This window comes from Erinaceus europaeus, chromosome 16, assembly GCF_950295315.1.
Source record: "Erinaceus europaeus chromosome 16, mEriEur2.1, whole genome shotgun sequence".
Taxonomy (NCBI): domain Eukaryota; kingdom Metazoa; phylum Chordata; class Mammalia; order Eulipotyphla; family Erinaceidae; genus Erinaceus; species Erinaceus europaeus.
The window spans coordinates 21,640,714-21,661,686 of NC_080177.1; the positions used below are offsets into that span (position 1 = coordinate 21,640,714).

The 20,973-nt window shown below is 50.8% G+C and overlaps 2 protein-coding genes across 4 annotated transcripts in view; one reads left to right on the plus strand and one right to left on the minus strand.

Moving 5' to 3' along the window:
• PSTPIP1 (proline-serine-threonine phosphatase interacting protein 1) overlaps positions 1-8,179 on the plus strand; it is a 45,606-nt gene extending 37,427 nt beyond the window's left edge. For all 3 annotated transcript variants that reach the window (XM_016189414.2, XM_060174712.1, XM_060174711.1), the window contains 10 exons: positions 1,484-1,546; positions 1,967-2,065; positions 3,489-3,534; positions 4,256-4,335; positions 4,910-5,008; positions 5,710-5,806; positions 6,006-6,096; positions 6,927-6,982; positions 7,214-7,332; positions 7,880-8,179. In XM_016189414.2, the coding sequence (XP_016044900.1) occupies positions 1,484-1,546; positions 1,967-2,065; positions 3,489-3,534; positions 4,256-4,335; positions 4,910-5,008; positions 5,710-5,806; positions 6,006-6,096; positions 6,927-6,982; positions 7,214-7,332; positions 7,880-8,011 (882 nt within the window). In that variant the 3' untranslated portion in view covers positions 8,012-8,179. The remainder of the gene's footprint in view (positions 1-1,483; positions 1,547-1,966; positions 2,066-3,488; positions 3,535-4,255; positions 4,336-4,909; positions 5,009-5,709; positions 5,807-6,005; positions 6,097-6,926; positions 6,983-7,213; positions 7,333-7,879) is intronic.
• Positions 8,180-12,510: 4,331 nt separating this feature from the next.
• Positions 12,511-20,973, minus strand: part of TSPAN3 (tetraspanin 3) — a 35,059-nt gene continuing 26,596 nt past the window's right edge. Inside the window, exon 7 of the mRNA XM_007525763.3 lies at positions 12,511-13,441. Coding sequence (XP_007525825.1) covers positions 13,349-13,441 — 93 coding nt within the window. The 3' untranslated portion in view covers positions 12,511-13,348. The remainder of the gene's footprint in view (positions 13,442-20,973) is intronic.

Below are 20,973 nucleotides of genomic sequence, written 5' to 3' on the forward strand. Positions count from 1 at the left end.
TCAGCCCTGGGAGCCCCTGCACAGGGCAACCCACAGCTTGTGGAGAATGGAGGGGTGTCAGACTGATTTTGGCATCCAGAGTGTTTCTCAGAGAAGCTGGGGTAGGGTGTGTCTCTAGGTAGAGGCACTGCATGGACAGGAAGTGAGGTCCCCATCCTGGGAGGTGTGCAAGCAGCAGGAAGGCTGCTAAAGTGGGTGGGAGATGGGCTTGGTGGCCTCTGTGTAGGGACACATCTGCCCATGTCTGGGGTCCAGGGCTGATTAGTGGAGCATGTGCCCCCCTGGGAGGGCCAGAGGGGACTTGGGCTGAGGCCCTTAGTGACAAGGGTGATGCCCTCAGAGACCCAGGCCACATCTCTTCTGCCCCCCCCCAGGGGGGACCCATCACCCAGATATCTCTTGCTTGGCCAGGAAGGATCTTGGTAATGTGTCCAGAGAACCAAGAGTGGTCAAGCCCAGGCAGCTGAGAAGTGAGGGGAAGAAGCCCACTGCTGTGGTCCTAGCCAAGCGATGTTACCCTCTGGACCCAGCTTCCATCCTGCAGGAGAGGACATTTATGTCCACCTCCCAGTCTTGGGGACAAGCCTGACCCCCCTGGAGCGGCTATGATCACTAACCATCAGCATGGCTGCCGCTGGGCTATTGAGGGGCCTGGGGGTAGCCAGGCCTGCAGTGCTGCAGTGAGCTCTGTGCTCTGGGCCATTGGGGACCTGCAGAGCAGTGGCCTGGCTGGCTATTTTGAGCTCTGCTGTGGCTTAAGGTTCTGTGACATGCATAGGGGCTGCCTGGACCCAGAGCCACAAGCAGAGGGCTGAGATAGGTTGCCTGGCTGGAGTGTGTGTGTGTGTGTGTGTGTGTGTTTGTGTGTGTGTGCGCGCACATACATGCATGCCTAGAGCATGTCCTGCCTCTCTCTGCCACCATAACTGCTGTCACAGCACCCCTAGAACCCAGGCACCACACAGAAGGGCCCCTTCGCTTCTGGTTCTCCTCACTCGGTGTAGCTTGGTGTATGGCCAGGCTGAGTGCCCTCCTGTTGCTTGAACAAGGAGTGGGGTGGGGGCTGCCTGTGCTGCGTGTGCTCACTATGCTTGTGAGTGGTGCTCTGTGAGTGTGCACGCTGAGGACTGGGTGGGAGAGAGGGGGGCAGTGGGAGCCCCAAGGGTGAATTGTGCAATTGTATTTATGTATGTGTGCACATGGAGCTTTGCATGCATGTGAGTGCCAGTGTGTCTTCAGGGTGTGGCACATGAGTGTGTGTGAGTGGAGGCCCCTGGGTGTGGGGTGGCTGGCTGTCCCCAGTGGAGGCCACTCTGGGCTGGCCAGACCTGGGCCTGCTCCGCTCAGCAGCAGCTGCGAGAGCAGAGAGGGTCCTATCATCATCCCCCTCAGAGCCAGGAGTGGAGGCGACACCCCATCCTCTTGGCTTAGGGGAGCATCCTGAGGCTGTGGCCCCCAGCTCAGTGCCTCGTGTCCCCTGCAGTACGAGGCCGTGATGGATCGCGTCCAGAAGACCAAACTGTCACTCTATAAGAAAGCCATGGAGGTGAGTGAGGGGGCTGGAGCTTGGGGTAATGCAGAGGTTCAGAGTAGGAGTCCCCAGAGCTGAGCGGGACTTACCTCAGGCCTCAGTCGGAGGCTTGGGGTGCACTGGGCACCAGCGAGGTAAGCACCCCCATCCCACAAACCAGACACTGCCGATTAATGGCTCTTATTACACATGTCAGTATGACATCCTCCCTGCCCAGCCTGTCAGCTGGGACCACTGGAGTGGAAGGAGAGGGATCCCTGCAGTGACTCACTTCTCCAGCTCTATGGCAGAACCCCAAATTTTGTCCCTATCACAAGGTCTGACCGTACTACAGCCCCCCCAGCAGGGAGAAGGAGGTTGGGCTCAGGGAGCCTGACTCCAGGGGTCCATGGAGCGGGGCTGTACAGCCCCCCAGTCACACCCCTCCACCCACAGTCCAAGAAGACATATGAGCAGAAGTGCCGAGACGCAGACGACGCGGAGCAGGCCTTCGAGCGCATCAGCGCCAACGGCCAACAGAAGCAGGTGGAGAAGGTGCGGCTGAGCCCCAGGGCTGTGGCTGGGCTGGGTCAAGGGAGGGGTGATGGCCACCCCAGGCAAGGCCTGCGTGGACAAGCTCTGAACACTCACCACCCTGTCTGAGGAACATCCAGGCCAGTGAGGTCTCCTCTGCAATAGACCCTCCCTACAATAGGACAGATCTCAGGGCCAGGAAGCAACAGAGGAGGACTCAACCCCAAGGAGCCAGAGGTTCTGCTCCCCAGGACCCTGATTGCTGGACTGGGGGTCGCCAAAGACCCAGGATCAGAGGACACATCCACTCATCATGCAGACAGGAATGCTGAGGTCCAGAGAGGGCAGGGCCAGTGATGAGTGAGGGCAGCAAGTCAGTGCCTAGAGCCCCAGCCCCAGCTTGGGGGGTCCAGTGGAGGATCTTAGTGGACCCTGTTGGCATTTCTCCACCTAGATCTCATCCTCTTTCACACCCTCTTTCTTTTGGGGAGTTCTTCAGGCACAGACAGAGAGTTCCCACTCTCTCTCTCTCTCTTTTTTGCTTCCTGGGTTATTGCTGGGGCTCGGTGCCTGCGCTACCGCTCCTGGAGGACATTTTCCCCATTTTCGTTGCTGTTGTTTTTATTGTTGTTGTTGCTGTTGTTGGATAGGACAGAGAGAAACCGAGAGAGCAGGGGAAGACAGAGGGGGAGAGAAAGACACCTGATGCTTGTGAAGTGACCCCCCTGCAGGTGGGGAGCTGGAGGTTCGAACCAGGATCCTTAAGTTGGTCCTTGTGCTTCGCACCATGTGCTCTTAACCCCCCCGCACTACCACTAGGGCCCCCCTTTCACCCCACCCCCCTCTTATTGGAACCAGCCTGTGGCCCTTTGGGGAGAGAGGCAGGACCCCTCACAGTGGACCCCTAAGTGTCCCCCAAGAAGGCACAAAGGCACTTTGGGGGGGTAGGTGGTAGTGCATCTGACTTAGTGCACACATTACCATATGCAAGGACCAGGGTTCAAGCCCTGCTACTTACTCACTTCCTGGCGGGGGGGGGGGGGGGGGGGAGGGAGGGGGATGCTTCACAAGCAGTGAAGCAGGTCTGCAGGTCTCAGTCCCTACTTATCTATCTATCTATCTATCTATCTCTATCTTCTCCTCCTCTCTAAATTTCTCTCTGTTCTATTACATTAAAAAAGGGAAAATGGCTGCCAGTGGATTTGTAGTGCTAACACCAAGCCTCACTGATAACCTTGTAGCAACAGGAAAAAAAAAAAAGCTGAAACCCAGAGTCAAGGGCCTAGTCTCCAGCCCCCCACCCCCGTTTCCTCTGTTCTTTCCCTGTCCCATAATCTCAGAACCCCTTTTTTTCTGCTAGCCCCCATCCCTCTCCCTGGTGGCTCTGGTCCCCCTGGGTTGTGGGGAGGGAGGGCTCAGTACTGATGTCCCCCTGTCTCCTCAGAGCCAGAACAAAGCCAAGCAGTGTAAGGATGCGGCCTCAGAGGCAGGTAGGTGGGACCCCAGTGCCTCAGCCTGGGTTTGGGTGTGTGTGGGGGGACTGGAGTGGGACAGCCTTGCTCAGTCTTTCCACACTAACACAGGAAAAGAACATCCTAATTCTCACCTTTGCAGAGACTTGTGGGCACTTTGCAGGCATTGCCCTTTCTTTTAGCAGGTGGGGAAACTGAGGCATAGAGCTATGAATTAGTTTGTTTGAGCTCACCCAGCTAGCTATTGGGGGTGGGGGAGGAGTGACAGCCATTGAACCCGGGCCTGCTGGTTCTGGGTCCCAGAGCACCCACAGCCACAGTAGAGGAGGACAGGTTCCCCCGCCTTTCTCATTGGCTAAACCAACACCTCTCCCGTCCTGCCTTACTCCCTAACCTCAGCACCTCCTCCCCTGGGAAGACTCCTGTTCTCTCTGCTCTGCTCTCCTGGTGTCTACTTGCTCCTCTGTCTGGGTTCCAGGGGACCCCACCACCAGACCTGCCCAGCCTCCTCATGCTCCCTCCTCCCTTCCCCAGAGCCTTCTCTGAGCCTCAGTTTCCCACCTGGAAGCGAGGGCCAGATGGGCCACCCAGGCCCGACTCCAGCCCTAGGCAACCAGAGCAAGCCAGGAGGCTGGGGTCACCCAGACGGTAGCAGCAGCATGGGTGGCCAGTGTCCAGTGGCCAGGGAGGGGGCTCTGGGGACTGGGGGAGCTGCCCCCTGAGGCCCCTGTGCTTCCAGAGCGGGTGTACAAGCAGAACGTGGAGCAGCTGGAGAAGGTGCGGGGCGAGTGGGAGCAGGAGCACCGGACCACATGTGAGGTGAGCTGGGAGGCTTTCTGCCTCTGACTGCCGGCTAGGGAACACAGCCCCCCACCCCCGTGCAGCCATGCTCCTCCTCCAGTGCTCCACAGGGCAGTGAGGCCATGAGACTTCTCTGTCTCTTGCCTGCTCCATTTCCATGTCCACTCTCCTCTCAGGTCGGGCCCCTCCCATGGGCTTGTACCCTGGGTTCAAGGGTCTCTGCTGCAGGCAGGTTTCATACACACACACACACACACACACACACACACATATCTCCTCAGAGTCAAGACCCACAATGCCTATGACTTCCTTGAGTCCTGCTGAAAGTTAGGGTCAGAGAGACAGATGGACTCGGGGGCTCCCCCTCACCACTCCAGGGGCCTTTCCCAGTGGATGCTGTGTGCTATGTGCTGGAGGGCAGGGGTAGGGGTGGGGGGGATGTTCCTCTCAGTTTACCTCCATGAAGCCTAGGGCTGGCACCAAGGTAAAGTGGGGTAGGGGCCCATGGGAAGGGCCCTTCCTTTAGTTGCCTCTGCCTGGCTGGCTGCCCCTCATTCCACCACCCTTTCCCCCAACTCTCCTGTCCCCCTAGGCCTTCCAGCTCCAAGAATTTGACCGGCTGACCATCCTGCGCAACTCACTGTGGGTGCACTGCAACCAGCTGTCCCTGCAGTGCGTCAAGGATGACGAGGTGGGCACCCCCTCCCCTGTAGGCCTGACTCTGTGGGCTCCACCTCAGAGCTCAACCTTGGGCCCCCCCACCCCGGTCCCACGTGGGGCTGTGGTCCATCTGTGGTCTGGTGCCTGCTTTGGTTGCTTGCCGTGCGCAAGGCCCAGGCCACCAAACCACAGGCCTGCTACTGGGAGGGAAGAGGGGATGCTTGGTCTGGTGTTTGCAGGCACTGAGGTCCTGGCCCTCATCACCCTTGACACAACTAGGGTATCCGGGTCCTCTTAGCTGAGCTCTCTGTGCAGGCTGGGCTTCCTAAAAGAAGCATCACCCCCCTTCCCCTACACACACAAGGCCTTGACCTCTGCTGGAGCAGCCCTGCTTCTCCCCCTGCCCCCACTGCCATGGGACCATGGGGGTTGACTAAAGCCCCTTAGGGGGCCCTCATCGGCAGGGAGGGGTGTGGGCTGGAGGGCCTTCCCTGGGACTCGCTGCACCCTCTTGCTCTGTGACCTGTGGCAAGTCACGTGCCCTCTCTGAGTGTCCCTGTCTGCAAACTGGGGACCTCAGAGGCCAGGAGCCCGTCAGACCCCCAGGTGGGACCCCCTGGAACCCTCAGGCCAGGGCCAGGCAGTGGGCTGGGCCCCAGAAGGTACCGAGTGGGGTGAGCAGTGTGGGGGTTCGGAGGTGCCTGGCCCCAGCCTGTGCCTCCCTGCCCGCAGCTCTATGAGGAGGTGCGGGTGGCGCTGGAGGGCTGCAGTGTGGACACTGATATCAACAACTTCATCCAGGCCAAGAGCACTGGCACGGAGCCCCCGGGTGAGCTATCCCCAGGCCAGGCCCCTGCTTACAGGGTGGGAAGGCCCCAGACAGAGCAGCCTGGGAGAAGCATTGTGTTGGTGTCTGCCAGCACAGGGTGGGCTGTCCTGGGTAGGAGGGAGCCCAAGTCTGGGTCTGGGTGGGGGGTGGGGTGAGTAGGGGCAGGTGGGGTTCTGGGGCTCATGGCCTGCCATCGCAGCTCCAGTGACCTACCAAAACTACTACAATCGGGACGTGACCCCCAGCACAGGCAGCCCTGGAATCCAGCCGTCCTGTGGGATGATAAAGAGGTGAGGCATGGGGTCTGGGGGCGCAGTCTGGGCATGGGGACTCCTTCTGGGTTCCTTGCTGCCCACCAGCCCCCATAGAGAAGTTCCTGGTGGAGCTCCTGGCATAGCAGGGCACCCCCAGCCCCAGCTAGAATCAGTCCTGCCCCCTAGGCCTGGGGGTCTGGTCAGGCCCTACCTCAGGGGTTCCCTGCCAGACCAGCCCCCATTCCTGGCAGTGCCCGCGCTGAAAGTTTGTGGGTTCTGAAGCCTCAGCTCCCCCTGCCAGGACTCCAGGGTGTGGTGAGGAGGGGACTTGGGCAGTCCTTGGTCCTGCCCACTGCACGGAGTACTCCATCTGCAGCCTGGGGCACCCCCACCGTCTGCCTTTTTTTATTTCACACGCCTTCCTGACATGGTCTGGGCCTGGACCTGGGCCTGCACAGGGGAGGGTGGAGCAGCCCAGCTCAGCCTCCAGAGAGTCACTTGAGCCCTTGGGACTCTGCTGTGGGTGGCCCGGCTGTCTCAGAGGGGTGCAGGGAGCAGGGGTCAGGTTGGTGAAGGCTGTGGTGGTGGTGTGTGTGTGTGGGGGGTCAGGCTCTGAAGGGTAGCTTTTTGGTCCCATGGGGGTAAGGGTAGGCTGGAATAGGGGGAGCTAGCTGCAGGTTAGGCCTTAGAAGGCCCCTGGCACTGCCCTTTGGAGAACCTCATGCCTGAGGGGTCATCCCCTGAATCACATCCAAGTCTGGAGCTTGTGAGAAGACTTTTATTTCCCCTCCCCCTCCATCTCCTGCCTCCCCCTTCCTGGCTCCCCCACCCTACCTGCACCCACCATCTCTGCTCTCTGCCCCCAGGTTCTCTGGGCTGCTGCATGGAAGTCCCAAGACCCCATTACTGGGAGCTTCTTCAGGTAACTGGGGGCAACCTGGAAGAGGATCCCAAATAACTAAGGCCTGGGGGTGGGGGGAGAGGGAGAGAATTCCTGCTTAGCCTCCCAACAGGTGGGGTTTGGGTGGGGGAACATTCACTGTGCTCGGGAAGCTCCACACCAGGGCCTTCTAGAACTTTCCAGACTTCCAGAGCCTTCTGGGGTCACTGTCCACAGTTTGGGCACCAGGCCTCACTCTGTTGTCACCCCTAGAAACCCTGGCCCCCGAGCGGAACGAGGCGGTGTACGCCTCGGTGGCTGTGAAGGAGGTGCCCGGAGCCGAGGGGCAGCCAGCACAGGGGTACCGTGTGCTCTACGACTACACGGCCCAGGTAGGGAGCCTCCAGGGAGGTGACGGCAGCAGGAAATGGTCTGAGGCTCAGCTCTGTGCCTGTGGGGTCGGGCTGTGGGTGCCGAGGGCCAGCCCCTCGGCCGGGTTGGGTGGCTTTACTGGTCTGAGGGGTGGAAGGTCAGGAAGCCACAGGGTGACTACGTGAGATCCTGGAGCCCGACGTGCTCCCTGCCAGGAGGGGGGCGGGCAGACCTGACACACCCTGACCCAGGCCACCAGGCTGCTTGGCAGGGCTGTCTCCTCAGCCAGGAAGGAGTTGGGGAGCCCCCAGCAGAAGGGAGGTGTATGAGGGGAGCCTGGAGGGAGGCTGTGCTTGAACTTGGGGCTGGGGGAGCCAGCTGGGGAGAAATCCTAGGTTGTAGAAGGCCTATGATGACAAACTCGGGAGACAGACTGAGTCCATAGGGCATCCCAGATCCTATGTCTCTCAGCCCCAAGTGGCCTTATCGGCTGCCCCAGAAGGTTGGGCCTGTGCCCACAGCCGAAGCCCTGTCCCCTCTAGCCCTGTGCTCTCACTCTCTCACCAGAATGCTGACGAGCTGGACATCTCTGCGGGGGACATCTTGGTGGTCATCCTGGAGGGGGAGGACGGCTGGTGGACAGTGGAGCGGAATGGGCAGCGTGGCTTTGTCCCTGGTTCCTACCTGGAGAGGCTCTGAGGGAGGGGTGGGGGACCATCTGGACCTCCTCTGTTGGTGTGCCCCCACTTCTGCCTGGCCTGACTGGGACCCTGGAGCCATGCCAGCTGGGTTCTGGGTGCTTGGTACTGGCTACAGTATGAGTGGCTGGTCTCCCACAGAAATAAAGGGGTACATCCCTTCTCTTCAGATTCGCCCCCCCCTTCTCCTGCCCCACATCGACCTGCTCAGTCCTCTGGGGCAGAAGAGCAAAGCTGTCACTGAGCCCCTACCAATGTCTGTCCCAGGGCTAGCTGGGGGTGCAGGGGAGGCACTTTAGCCCTGGGGAAGCCTCAGAGGGCCAGGGAGACAAGGGGGTAGGTGGGGAGAGGGGGGTTTGAAGGAAGAGATGTGGCAAGGGAGCTGGGATGGGGAGCCCAGGCTTCCTGGGTCCTGGGAGCTGCAGAGCAGACAGGCCACACAAGAGCATGGGGACACCAGAGGGACCATGTGTGTGTGTGTGTCCGTGTGGTGTGTACTGTGTGCTTGCGAGGGTGGGGTGAAGTCTGCCAGCCAGAGGTGGAGGGCTGGAAGCCAGGCTCTGCAGGTGCTCGTAGTTGTCACCGTCTCCCAGTCCCAGCTAGGCCTCGGGGACAACCCCCCCCCCCCCCGCGCTGTCTGTGCTGCTCCTTCAGACACAAGAGCTGGTCCAGGAGGGGCTCCTGGCCTCTCTGTGAGGTGTTAGTCCCCAGACCTAAACATCTGTGCCCCCCAAGGCCTGCTGAAGCCCTGAGCATCCACAGAGTCTCTATCTCCATGCCCTCCTGGAGGAGCCCCAATACTCAGCAACCTCACACAGGGCCAGCTAGGGCAAGGGAGCCTTGAAAGAACCCGTCCTCCACTGAGACCTTTTATCTGGGGCTATTGGTACTTGCTCAGCTTTGAGCCTGAGGTCAGACCCCTCCCAGGGCGAGATGAGTAGAGCCCCAGACTCCACTCAGGGGCCTCCTGGGATGGACACTAGAGTTAAGGGCCAGACCGGAAATATGCCATATACAAAGCTGCCGTGTGGGGTTTCTGCAAACAGACAAGCAAAGCTCAGGAATAGGGGATCTACTCCAGGAAAAGAGAGGGGGTGCTTTCTGCCCCTGGTGACCCCATAGTGTGCAGGGAGAGGGCAGTGAGGGCATCTCTGGAATCTCCAGGATTTAGAATTTGAAGAGGCTGTGGGTATTACGGCCACTGTGTCCACCAGGGGGCGTGTGGCAGCGAGGTGGGAAATGACTGGAACTCTGAACTAACCAGATGGAGGCCTGAATCTTTCCTTTTTAGGAAATGCCTTTTTAGATTTCTTTCCCTTGTAAAGCACATCCTACGTGAGCTAATGCAATGCCTGCACCTGTCCCTGACACACCTAAGGACATTTTAAAAGATTTATTGATGGGCAGTGGTGGTGGGAAGAGAGAGAGACAAAGAGAAATAGCGTGCCAAGTGCCAAAGCAAATCCCCAGTATGTGAGGCTAGGGACTGACTTTGGATCTCATGGTTGTTAGTCTAGATCTCTAACCACTGGGCAACCTCCTGGATCACCACAACTGAGGTTTTTTTTCTCTTTTTTTGCACTTAACCAGGTGCACCATCACCCAGGTGCAACCACGCCATTTTTTGTGATTAACCACTATAGTTCTCACCAAGTCTTATAGATAGTTTATTTACTTGTTGTTTGGAAGTTCATGTGTTTCTGAGGTTTTGAAGTTGGGCTGTTTGGGGAGAAACTGTGCTTAGGCTTACAGTCCCTGAAGGAGTGAGGTGAATGAAGACCTAGCTGTGAAGATGCTTGGTGGCCGCCTTGCTCCCCTCCCCCTGGCAGCGCCAGCTGCCACCCAGTGCCAGGATGACTCCTGGGAGGTGGGCCCTATTCAATACTAAGGAGAGGTGCTAAGCTAAAGGAGTGCCCTCATGAAGCTCCCTCACCCAGAAGGGCATACAGGCACCAGAACCCCCGACCCCAGGCTGTCAGTGGGCTGGAAAGGAAGAACTGAATGGCAGGCAGGTGCTGCCTGGAGTGGCGGAAGTGTTGCTGGGTCACAGGAAGAGGTTGCGAGGGTGCAGAGTTGGACCACTGGGCCTGGTGACTCCCAGGATGTGAGACAGAGTGGAAGGAGTGGAAAGAAGGTGAGGAGCGGTTTCTGAGATGCACCTTGAGCAGGTGCTCCCCAGGTGGACAAGGAGGGATAGCAGCAGGGACAGAGCCTGGGACAAGGGCCAGAAGTGGCAGGCCAGCTGCACAGACCTGTCCGCTGAGCCGGGATGTGTGTAGCCAGTGGAGAGGAGAGACAAGAAACTGAGGGAAGAGCTCTAGTTATTGCTTGGAAGTACCTTGTCATCTTGATTGAGCACTTCATTCTGCTTCGAGGACTTTTTTCTTCAACCTTTGGCCTGGATATCTGTCATGTCTCTGACAGGTGCCACAGTGCCCCCGGGCCCAGAGAGTGACAAGTAACAGTGTTAGATAACAGAGTCAGTGTTCTAGCTCTTCGGGAAGCCAGAGAACAGAATCGAAAGCAACTCTGGGGTCATGATTTATATGTGTGTGTGTGTGTGTGTGTGTGTCCGTGCGTGCGCACGCGCACGGGGGATGAACCACGAGTGAATCTGAGTCAGGTTCCTGGCCTCTGCAGCTGTCTCATGCTCTGAGCACCAGGTCATAGCCTCAGCTGCCATAATGCCATCTCAGGGACAGACAGATGGCCTTCCAGCAGAGATGGTGCCGGATAAAGAGGGTTTGTGTGTGACTGGGTATATAAATAACTGCCACCCCTTTCTGGCGGAGGGTTGCTCAAATAGGAGGGCTCAGCGGAGAGAGTGGCTCTGAAGTCAGAGCAGCCAGGCCTGAAGCCAGACTGCACTCGTCACAAGCTCTCTGCCGCCCCCCCCCCCCCCCCCCCCCCCCCCGTCTCATTAGTAAGATGGGCGCAATATGGCCCTGTGCAAGCTGCTCTCCCCACAAAGTTCAAAGTGGATGTAAATGCTAGTTAAAACCAAAAGATGGCAGTTCTAACAAGGAAGTCCACCATTTATCGGAACACCCCATGGTCACATCAGCTAAGTCTTCCCAGAGTGCCAAAGAGCTAAGAAGCAGCAACCTACCACTGGGCTGAATCAACAATGCAGCATGAGGGGCCGGCTCTGAATTCCAGACACCTCCCTGAAGCCACCCACCAGCCATGTTGGGCATTAGCATGCAGCCCCTTAGCTCCAAACACACCCTTTCTCTTCCTGCTCTGAATGGGTGGCAGGGCTGACAGCAGGCCTGCTGTGTCCTTGCAGTGGCTCTCTTCTCACAGGTAAAAGGCACCAGTAGTCCCCGTTCCTGTCAAAGGTCTGACTTAGTCTTGTCCTTGGGTGCAAGCAGTTTCTTACCTCCTGCTTTAGTGCTCCCACCTTGTCCCTTTAGCTGTAAGAGGTTATCACTCAAAAGGGACTGTAGGCTTCGACATGTCTCTGTCCTAAGTGACAGAGCTATGGAAATGTTCCAGGTTAAAGGAAACCAAGGAGAGGTGACAACTGACTACAACACCTGCTGGAGTGGGTATGTATCTGGAGGAAAAAGTGCTATGAAGGACACTGCATGGTCAAGCGGAATCTCAACAGTGCACGGAGGCACCGAGTCCTTGTTAAATGCACTGAACTGATGACAGTGTCTTGGCAATGCCCACTCAAGTGTCAGGTGAAGCCTCGTGACATAAGCACGGAGACAAAGTGGACGAGAAGCACAGGTCCACAGGGGCACATTGTTCACGGGTGAATTTAAGTGAAGGACAGCTGGGCCTTATGTGTATAGTTCCTATACTTATGTGTATAGTTCCTGTACAGCTGAAATTATCTCTAAATAAAATTAACTTTAAAAAGAAAAAAAAAAGTGGTTACAGCAGCAGTTCCCAGCTTTCACTGCGCTCTGAAAACACCAGAGCACCACGAGACCCTGGGGCATGCGCACCAGCAGGCCTCAAAGATTCCCCCAGGGGATCCTGACACAGACTAGCGGGAAAGAGCATCCACTACACTCAGATGTAACCAGGGGGCTCTCCCGCCCTGTGCAGACCAGGCACCAGGCAGTCTCAGGATCTCAGAGCAGTCAGATGTGACAGGGGCTGGAGGCACTAACTGGAAAAGGAGTCTGTATGGCCCAGCTGCTGCTGAACAGACTCCCATTAAGTGGCTCCCAGGCCAAGGAAGAAGGCATTTTTAAAACTATGCCAGGAATTAAGTGTGATTTAGAGCTGGCAGGGACGAGAACTAGGACAGCATTGTCACTGTACCCCCAGCACTCTGCATAAAGCAGGTTTTCCCGCGTTGTAGAACATGCTGGAATGAGGAGCATCTGTGACTTTCTGAATACCAAGGCTTCTAGAATTTGGCAGCTGGTAATGATTAAAGCACACGCAAATCATGAAGAACTGCGGGTAACATGAACATTTCAAGCATTACACTGCTGCTCTGGAGCTCAAGTGGCCCCGAGTAATTAAAAACTGCACGGCGAGGGGTGATACAGTTTATTGAATTAGATTTTCCTATTTACAGCTGAGATCACATCTACATACTATTTTGCTAGTCTACATGGATACATTATTTCTAACGAGTTTAGACTTACAATGAATGGGTTCAATCATACAAAAGCACGCACACACTCACGCTAATTGTTTTTTGAAAACAGCAGTGCATACGTTATACTCCTCCTATAAAGCCAGCTTTGATTGAAAACCACTAGTTTCAAAGATGAGTCTGATTTTGAAGATGAACTGAGACACACTGTGTGATTCTAAAATCTATTTTAGCCATTTTGTACAACTGCTATCTTATAGGACTACAGTATATATATACATATATATATATATATATATATGTATATATATATATAGTTAAAAGGACACTGACGAGGGGCACCATCTGGTGTTAACTATAACCAGACAACTGGCTTCCTCCCCCTCCCCCACAAAGCCTTTGGCTAAGAGTTCCCCACTGAGAAGATGGAAAGACCCAGTGATACTCCAGCAGCCATCCCTTTACTGCTTGGAGGTCACAGAACAGGCCTGTGTCCTCCTCCAGTTCTGCCCGCTGTGCAGCTCGCAGTGGTGCTGCCATTAGGACATCGCCTCCAATCTTAACATCTCAGGGCTATGGAGAGTCAGCTAGAACAGGGGGGAGAGAGTGATGGGTGGGTAGTAAGAGGTGGGCACGAGAAGAGCCAAGCTGCTCTGTCCAACACCTGTGTCTGTGTGCTTGAACTAAACGAACCCAGGAGGCCAACACTAGTAGACCTGCTCTATTCACCTTCCAAATCAGAACAACAGGACTAAAGGCTCAGGCTGGAGGTTTCTATGCGTAGGTTCCGCCGGTGATGAGGAGCTCATAGGCAGGATCTCTACTCCTTCTGCACAGCACGATGCATGCACACAGCATGCCCAGCAGCTGTGGGGTGGAAACAGTAATGAGTGGAAAGGCTAAAGGCCTCTTGAGAGTAAGCGTGCATCGCTTCACTGGCAACGGACCCCAAGAAAAAGCAGGAAGAAAAAAATTTCTCCCTTCTTTTCATTGGCTCCTGCAGCCATTTTTTGACCTCTCCCCGCTTTCTTTTCTTTTAAATATTTATTTATTCCCTTTTGTTGTCCTTGTTCTTTTATTGTTGTAGTTATTATTGTTGTTGTCGTTGCTGGATAGGACAGAGAGAAATGGAGAGAGGAGGGGAAGACAGAGAGGGGAGAGAAAGAGAGACACCTGCAGACCTGCTTCACCGCCTGTGAAGGGACTCCCCTGCAGGTGGGGAGCCGGGGGCTCAAACTGGGATCCTTACGCTGGTCCTTGCACTTTGTGCCATGTATGCTTAACCCACGGCGCTACTGCCTGACTCCTTTTCTCTTTTTTCTTTCTTTCTTTCTTTCTTTCTTTCTTTCTTTCTTTCTTTCTTTCTTTCTTTCTTATTAGATAGTACAGAGAAATCGAGACGGGAGGGGAAGACAGGGAGGGAGTGAGAAAGAGAGACAGCTACAGGCCTGCTTCACTGCTTGTGAAGCTTCCCCCAAAACAAGTGGGGACTGGGGGTTTGAACCTGGATCCTTATACAAGGTAAGGTGTGTGCTCAACCAGGTTCACCACCACCTGGCCCTAAAAAGCAATTTCTGGGGGTTGGGTGGTAGCACAGTAGATTAAGTGCACTTGGTGCAAAGCGCAAGTACTGGCACAGGGATCCATCCAGGTTCAAGTCTCCCCAGCCTGCTCCCCACTTTCAGGGAGCCGCTTCACAGGCGGTGAAGCAGGTTTATAGGAGTCTACCTTTCTCTCCCCCTCTCTGTCTTCCCCTCCTCTCTCGATTTCTCTCTGTCCTATCCAACAGCAATGACAGCAACAACAATAACAATCACAAGGACGATAAACAGCCAGGGCAACAAAGAGGGGAAAAAAACAGCCTCCAGGAACAGTGGATTCATAGTGTGGCACCGAGCCCCAGCGATAACTCTGGAGGCAAAAAAAAAACAACTGAGTTTTAGCACCCCTCCATATAGTCAACGACTGCCACCTCTCCAGATTCAGAGGTCTCGAAACTTTACATCAGGCTCAACCTGACGCTGTTGACTGGCTACGGAAGAAGGGCAAACGCTAGAAGAAGAAGCACCCCTCCCTCACACCTATAACAATTTTACTGTCACCCACTATTCACCTACAGCAGTAATGCACAGACAAAAGCGTTCTGTGTGATCAGAAATTCTATACACGAGACATGAGGTATTCAGCATGGCAGCCACCAGCCACATGTGGTTACCAAACACCAAACATGCAGTTAGTACACTGCAACAAGGTTTTGTGTGTGAAGCTGGGTCCTCTTTATATACATGATCTTATGGCGTCTGAATGGCCTTTTCTTCCTTCAGGTAAAGAGATCGAGTGAGAGGGGAAGGTGCCATAGCACTAGAGCGCCCTCTGGTGGTGGGGTCTGAACTTGAGCTGCAAGCAAGGCAAGGCATGCATCCTCCCTGATGATGTATCTTTAAATTCGATTCCAATTAGTTTAGTCTTAAACATGTGGTCATTGACTACCAAAGTGGACAGCAGTGGAATAATCAAGATTATAGGTGATGAGGAAATTTAATGGTGGCCTTTTCAGGCATCTAGATTTGGGGGAGACAGAAACAAGAAAATGTAGTATACAAATAGCCCCGAAAGCTTATGGCAGAAAATCAAGTCTGATGCCCCAAAAATGTAGTTTGAAGGCTTTTGTTTCTTTCATAATTATTTACTATTTTGAAGTCCAGGTTTGGCTCTGTGATATTACATATTACTTTTTAAAGGTCATTCTTCCTTCATCATTTTATTTTAATAAGCCCTAATCCTTCTGTGGCAGTATATTAGAATAGTAATAAAGTGATGCCACATTACTTTTGATAACTAAGAGGTTTAAGCTGGATTAAAAAGGAAAAAAAACTAGAATTTTTGACCCAGCCTTTTATAAAGTATAAACAATAACCAAAGAGCTAAATAAGTTAATTTTCTGCTCTGATTTTTCGTTGATATTGGAAGGTCTTGGCGACTTGACTTTAAAAGGCAGGGCCCCTCTATACATATGGGGTCAATCTAATTTCAATGAAATGTACCTGCTCTACAAACAGATTCTCAAAGACTAAAGTGGAAGATTAACCACTAATGAGACACACAGAGGATAAGGAAGCTCTCAGTCCAAATCTCCCACAGTATAGGTATAAAGTCACATTCCCAGTGTCTGCCTTCATTAAGTCTATATTTTACCCATTCAAGATTGACTTGCTGCCTAAGGTTCATCAGTTTTATTCTATCATTTTTTGCTGAGTGCCTATTAGAAGCACCTTAAGGACATTCTAAAAGTGGATATTGTTGAAAATTTACTAAATATCTTAAGTCAATTCTAGACATGTTTAGTATCTAATTCCTAAAGAAATTCATTTCCATTCACTGTACATCAAAACATTCTTAGAATAGCTATAAAATCAAACACAATTATGTTCCCAGGCAACATTAAACTGAGCAATAAAAATGTTACGCTCAGAAATTACTGACTTGCTGGGGGAAAAAAATCTCTTTCTATTCCCACCTCTTCATATTCTTTTCTTTTTTTTTAGTATTTATTTTATTTATTCCCTTTTGTTGCCCTTGTTGTTTTATTGTTGTAGTTATTATTGTTGTTGTCGTTGTTGGATAGGACAGAGAGAAATGGAGAGAGGAGGGGAAGACAGAGAGGAGGAGAGAAAGATAGACACCTGCAGACCTGCTTCACCGCCTGTGAAGCGACTCCCCTGCAGGTGGGGAGCCGGGGTTCGAACCAGGATCCTTGTGTTTTGCGCCACCTGCGCTTAACCCACTGCGCTACGGCCCGACTCCATATTCTTTTCAGTTGGTTAACAGCTACTCCTGGAGTCAATGTTCTCAAAATTGGTTCTGAAATAAGAATCATTTCTTCCTTGATTTTTCTTTCAACTAAGTCAACTTGTATTGACTTAAAAAGTTAAATAAGCTTGGTAAAATGCTAAGCTTAGGAGTAAGACTGTTTAAGAACAATGCACTTTGTGTAATAACTTCTTATAGGCCAACCCTTGTAACTAAGCATTACAAGTCCATTTCTAAAGCAGTGCTATACTAATTCACTGATTACTGATACTTTTAAACAACAGAACAGGAAATAGTACCTAATATTTTATCTCCAGTGTTATTTCTTGCAAGGAATTTTCCACTGCAGTAGTCAAATTGTGAGGGCTAGTCTACACTTAGTTCAAATACAATACCCAGCAAACTGCAAAATATGATTACTAAATTTAAGGCAAGTGAAGATTTTTAAAAAAACTGCCAATAATTTGAATGCTCTATGACATGCAAGAATGGGGAAATAGGCTTTTTTAAAAAAGACTTTTTTGTTGTTGCTATTTCCCCCTCTTTTTGTTGCCCTTGTTGTTTATTGTTGCTGTATCATTACTATTGATAGTAGTATTGTTGTTATTGAAAACAGGCATTTTTATAGAAGATCACTGGAAATGCACAGTAGAAGGATCTTTTCTGAGAAAAATTTCAAAATACATATCAAAAATTTGCATATGTGCTTTCTGTCTCTGACCCTGAATTTCATGGCTAAACATTTTTGCTATACAACTTACACATGCATACAGACAGTATCTACTACTTGCATTTTTTGTGGTTAACAGAACTTCCATTAAGACTATAAAGTATGCCTCCAGAGTGAAACAGAAGTCATAGTGAAATATCACTTTGCTTTAAGAAGCAAGTATATCTGATTCCATTTACAGAACATTTTAGAATGACATTTTAGAAACACAGGACAGATCATTAGTTCTAGTGATGAAGGAAGGAGGTACAGAAAGGTCAATACAGTTATAAAAGGGTACCAGTAATATGCTCTGGTATGGTAACTGTTCACTATGGAATTGGACATAGGAACCTACACAGATCATAACACTGCACAGAACCAAACAGACACACACAAAAGAAACATGAATAAAATTGATGAACTCTATGCCAATACTCTAGTTTTGTAAAAAATTTTGAGGAAAACTTGGATAAAGCAAACAAGGGCTATCTGTATTCTTAAAACTGCATGTATGTATACAAAGTATCTCAATTTTTAAAAATAGCAAGGTATAAAATTTTATCCTATAAGCCTCTACTTGCATAAAAATAGATGCTATACTATTTCTGGAAGTATTTACAGGAAAAGTGGCAACAGTGGTTGCTTCAGCTGAGGGGTGGGGCTTGAAAAGTGTGGTCAAGGTTGACAGGCCGATGCTATTTATAGATTTACATTACTTAATAAAAATTTTCATCAAATGGGGCATTTTTAATTTTAAAAAAGCAATGCCATATTATTTTGGGTATACCAAATAAACTAACTTTAAAAAGTTAACAATTAACATTAATACCTGCCTCCGAAAACAAAGCAAAACAGCTACTCGAGAATCAGCTTCCAAAAAAACTGGTTTCAAGTTTTAAAGAATTATTTCAAGTATTTTTTTTAAATGTTTTTTAATTTTTTAAATTTTATTTATTTATTTTCCCTTTTGTTGTCCTTGTTATCTTTTTATTGTTGTTGTTATTGATGTCATTGCTGTTGGATAGGACAGAGAGAAATGGAGAGAGGAGGGGAAGACAGAGAGGGAGAGAGAAAGACAGACACCTGCAGACCTGCTTCACCTCCTGTGAAGTGACTCCACTGCAGGTGGGGAGCCGGGGGCTCAAACGGGGACCCTTAGGCCAGTCCTTGCATTTTGCGCCACCTGCGCTTAACCCACTGTGCTTACCGCCCGACTCTCCAAGTATTTTTTTAAAGCGTGTCAGAATCAAGTCACAAGTTTAAATCAAGTTAAAATCAAGTCAGAATTTTAACTCAACTGGGGATCAATCTGAAGTGTTATTCACGCTTCTATTTTACTTCATGTACCGAGTAACTGGTAGCCAAGGAACAGCAGGAAGGAAATGGTCTCAACCCCCTTCACACAAGGCATAGAAACCAAGAGAAGCCAAAGTGGCCTTGAAAACAGTTCCATGAAAAGCTGCTCTTGATCTCCATCTTGACAGTGTGCCAACTTTGTGAGGAAAACACCAAAGATTGATGATTTTTCCACAGTTTTTGCAAAGTCCATACTCATAGCAGATACTTATGAATGTATCAAATCAAAATCTAGTTTTTGTTTATCGTTATAAACAGACTTTTAAAACGTAAAACCCATAAGTGAGCATTTATTAAAGAATCTAGCTACTCTTCCAGAGAAGTTAAATATCTTGCTAATCAATAAGCTGACAAATCAAGAGATACAGTCAAGTTGAAAAATGATTTATTTATTAACATGGGGAGGGCAGAGCATCACTCTAACATATTTGAAGCTGGGAATTGAACTTGGGACCTTATACACACAAGCTCCACGTAGTACATCCTGAGCCACTTCCTAAAAGCCTCATTTTCTTGTAGTAAAAAAAAAAAAACACCCACTCGGGACAGGAAGGTAGCTCAGCACTGTGTGTCTGCTTTGCATGCATGAGGTCTTAAGTCCAATCCCCAGCACCACATAAGATCAGTAAAGACAAAATAAGTCAGGACATCATGGATGGTGGGGCAGTATTTTATGTAAATGTCTTTTCTTTCTTTCTCTCTTCCTTCCTTCTTTCCTTCCTTCCTTCCTTCCTTCCTTCCTTCCTTTCTTTCTTTCTTTCTTTCTTTCTTTTTGCCTCCAGGGTTATTGTTGGGGCTCAGTGCCTGCACTACGAATCCACTGCTCTTGATGGCCATTTTCCCATTTTATTGTTGTTATTGCTGTTGTTGGATAGGACAGAGAGAAACAGAGAGGAGGGAAGACAGAGGGGGAAAGATAGACATCTGCAGACCTGCTTGTGAGGTGACCCCCCACACCTCCACAGGTGGGGAACCGGAGGCTGGAACTAGGATCCGTTTGCTGTCCTTGTGTTTTGCACTCTGTGTGCTTAACCTGGTGCGCTACTGCCCAGCCCCATAAATTTCATTTTTAATTCATCTTTATGCCATAGAACGTCTATGAAATCTATCAACAGCTTAACAGCTGCTACCACAGACCACACTCAAAATCAAAGGATACAATGGCTAAAACAGTTTTGATACATACAGATCTTCAAAAAGTCTTTCCTGCTCTAACCTGTTCTATCCGGATGACCATATAAAAAAAAAAGAGCATAATGTTTCTTCTTCCCTTGTTCAGGTCTTCTATACCCAGGATTCTATCTATATGAAATTTTGAATATCAAAAGCTTAGAATGTTTCTAGATACTGAGAGAAAAAAATTAGGAAGTTAGTTTATTAAGAAATGGATGATTTTTCCTTAAAGCCAAAGTGTTTTAATTTTCAAAGATAAGTTTTGGGTTTGTAAAAGCTTTGACTCTGACTTAGTTTTGCTGAACAAAAATACCAAATCTTTACTAGCTGTTATTCAGGGTGATTTAAAGTGTATGCAGAGTCTATTTGAAAAAATCTGAGACTAGGAGGTTTAAGTGGTGATGCACCTGGTTGAGTGCACATATTACAGTGCCCAAGGACCTGGGTTCAACCCTCTGGCCCACACCTGCAGGGGGAAACTTCACAAATGATGAAGCAGTTCTGTAGGTATCTCCCTCTCTCCCTCTCCCCCCCATCACTTTCCTTTCTCAATTTCTGACTCTATAAAAAAAATTAAAAAATACATAAAAGACCTCTTTCCCCACCCCCCCTCAATTTCTCTGTCTCTATCAAAAACAAACAAAACCCAAACAAAACAGACACACACACACACATACACACACACCCCACATGGCTAGGGGCTGGGTAGTGGCACACTCGATAGAGCACACACATTACCATACAGGAGGAACTAGGTTCAAGTCCTTGCCTCCCACTTGCAGAATAGCAGCTTCACGTGTGGTGGAGCAATGCTGCACATATCTAACTATCTGTTTTTTTGTTTGTTTCTGCCTCTAGGGTTATCACTGGGGCGTGGTTACTGCACTATGAAACCACTGCTCCGGAGGCTATTTTTTTCCTTTTGTTGCCCTTGCTGTTTATCATTGTTGTTACTGCTGTTATCGTTGTTGGATAGGACAGAGAGAAATCAAGAGAGGAGGGGAAGACAGAGAGGGGAAAGATAGACACCTGTAGACATGCTTTACCGCTTGTGAAGAGACACCCCCCCCCCGCAGGCAGAGAGCCGGGGGCTCAAACTGGAATCCTTGTGTCAGTCCTTGTGCTTCGTGCCATGTGCGCTTAACCCACTGCACTACGTACGGCTCAGCCCCCCGCAGGTATCTTTCTATCTCTCCTACCTTTTATCACAGAAAAAAGTGAGGGGAAAAAAAAAGCCACCAAAAGTGTGGAGTTGTCATGCAGGCACAGAGCCCCAACAATAACCCTGGTTGCAAGATATAAATAAAGCATAAGACTAGTTACAACATTAGCCCCATTGAAAAATATT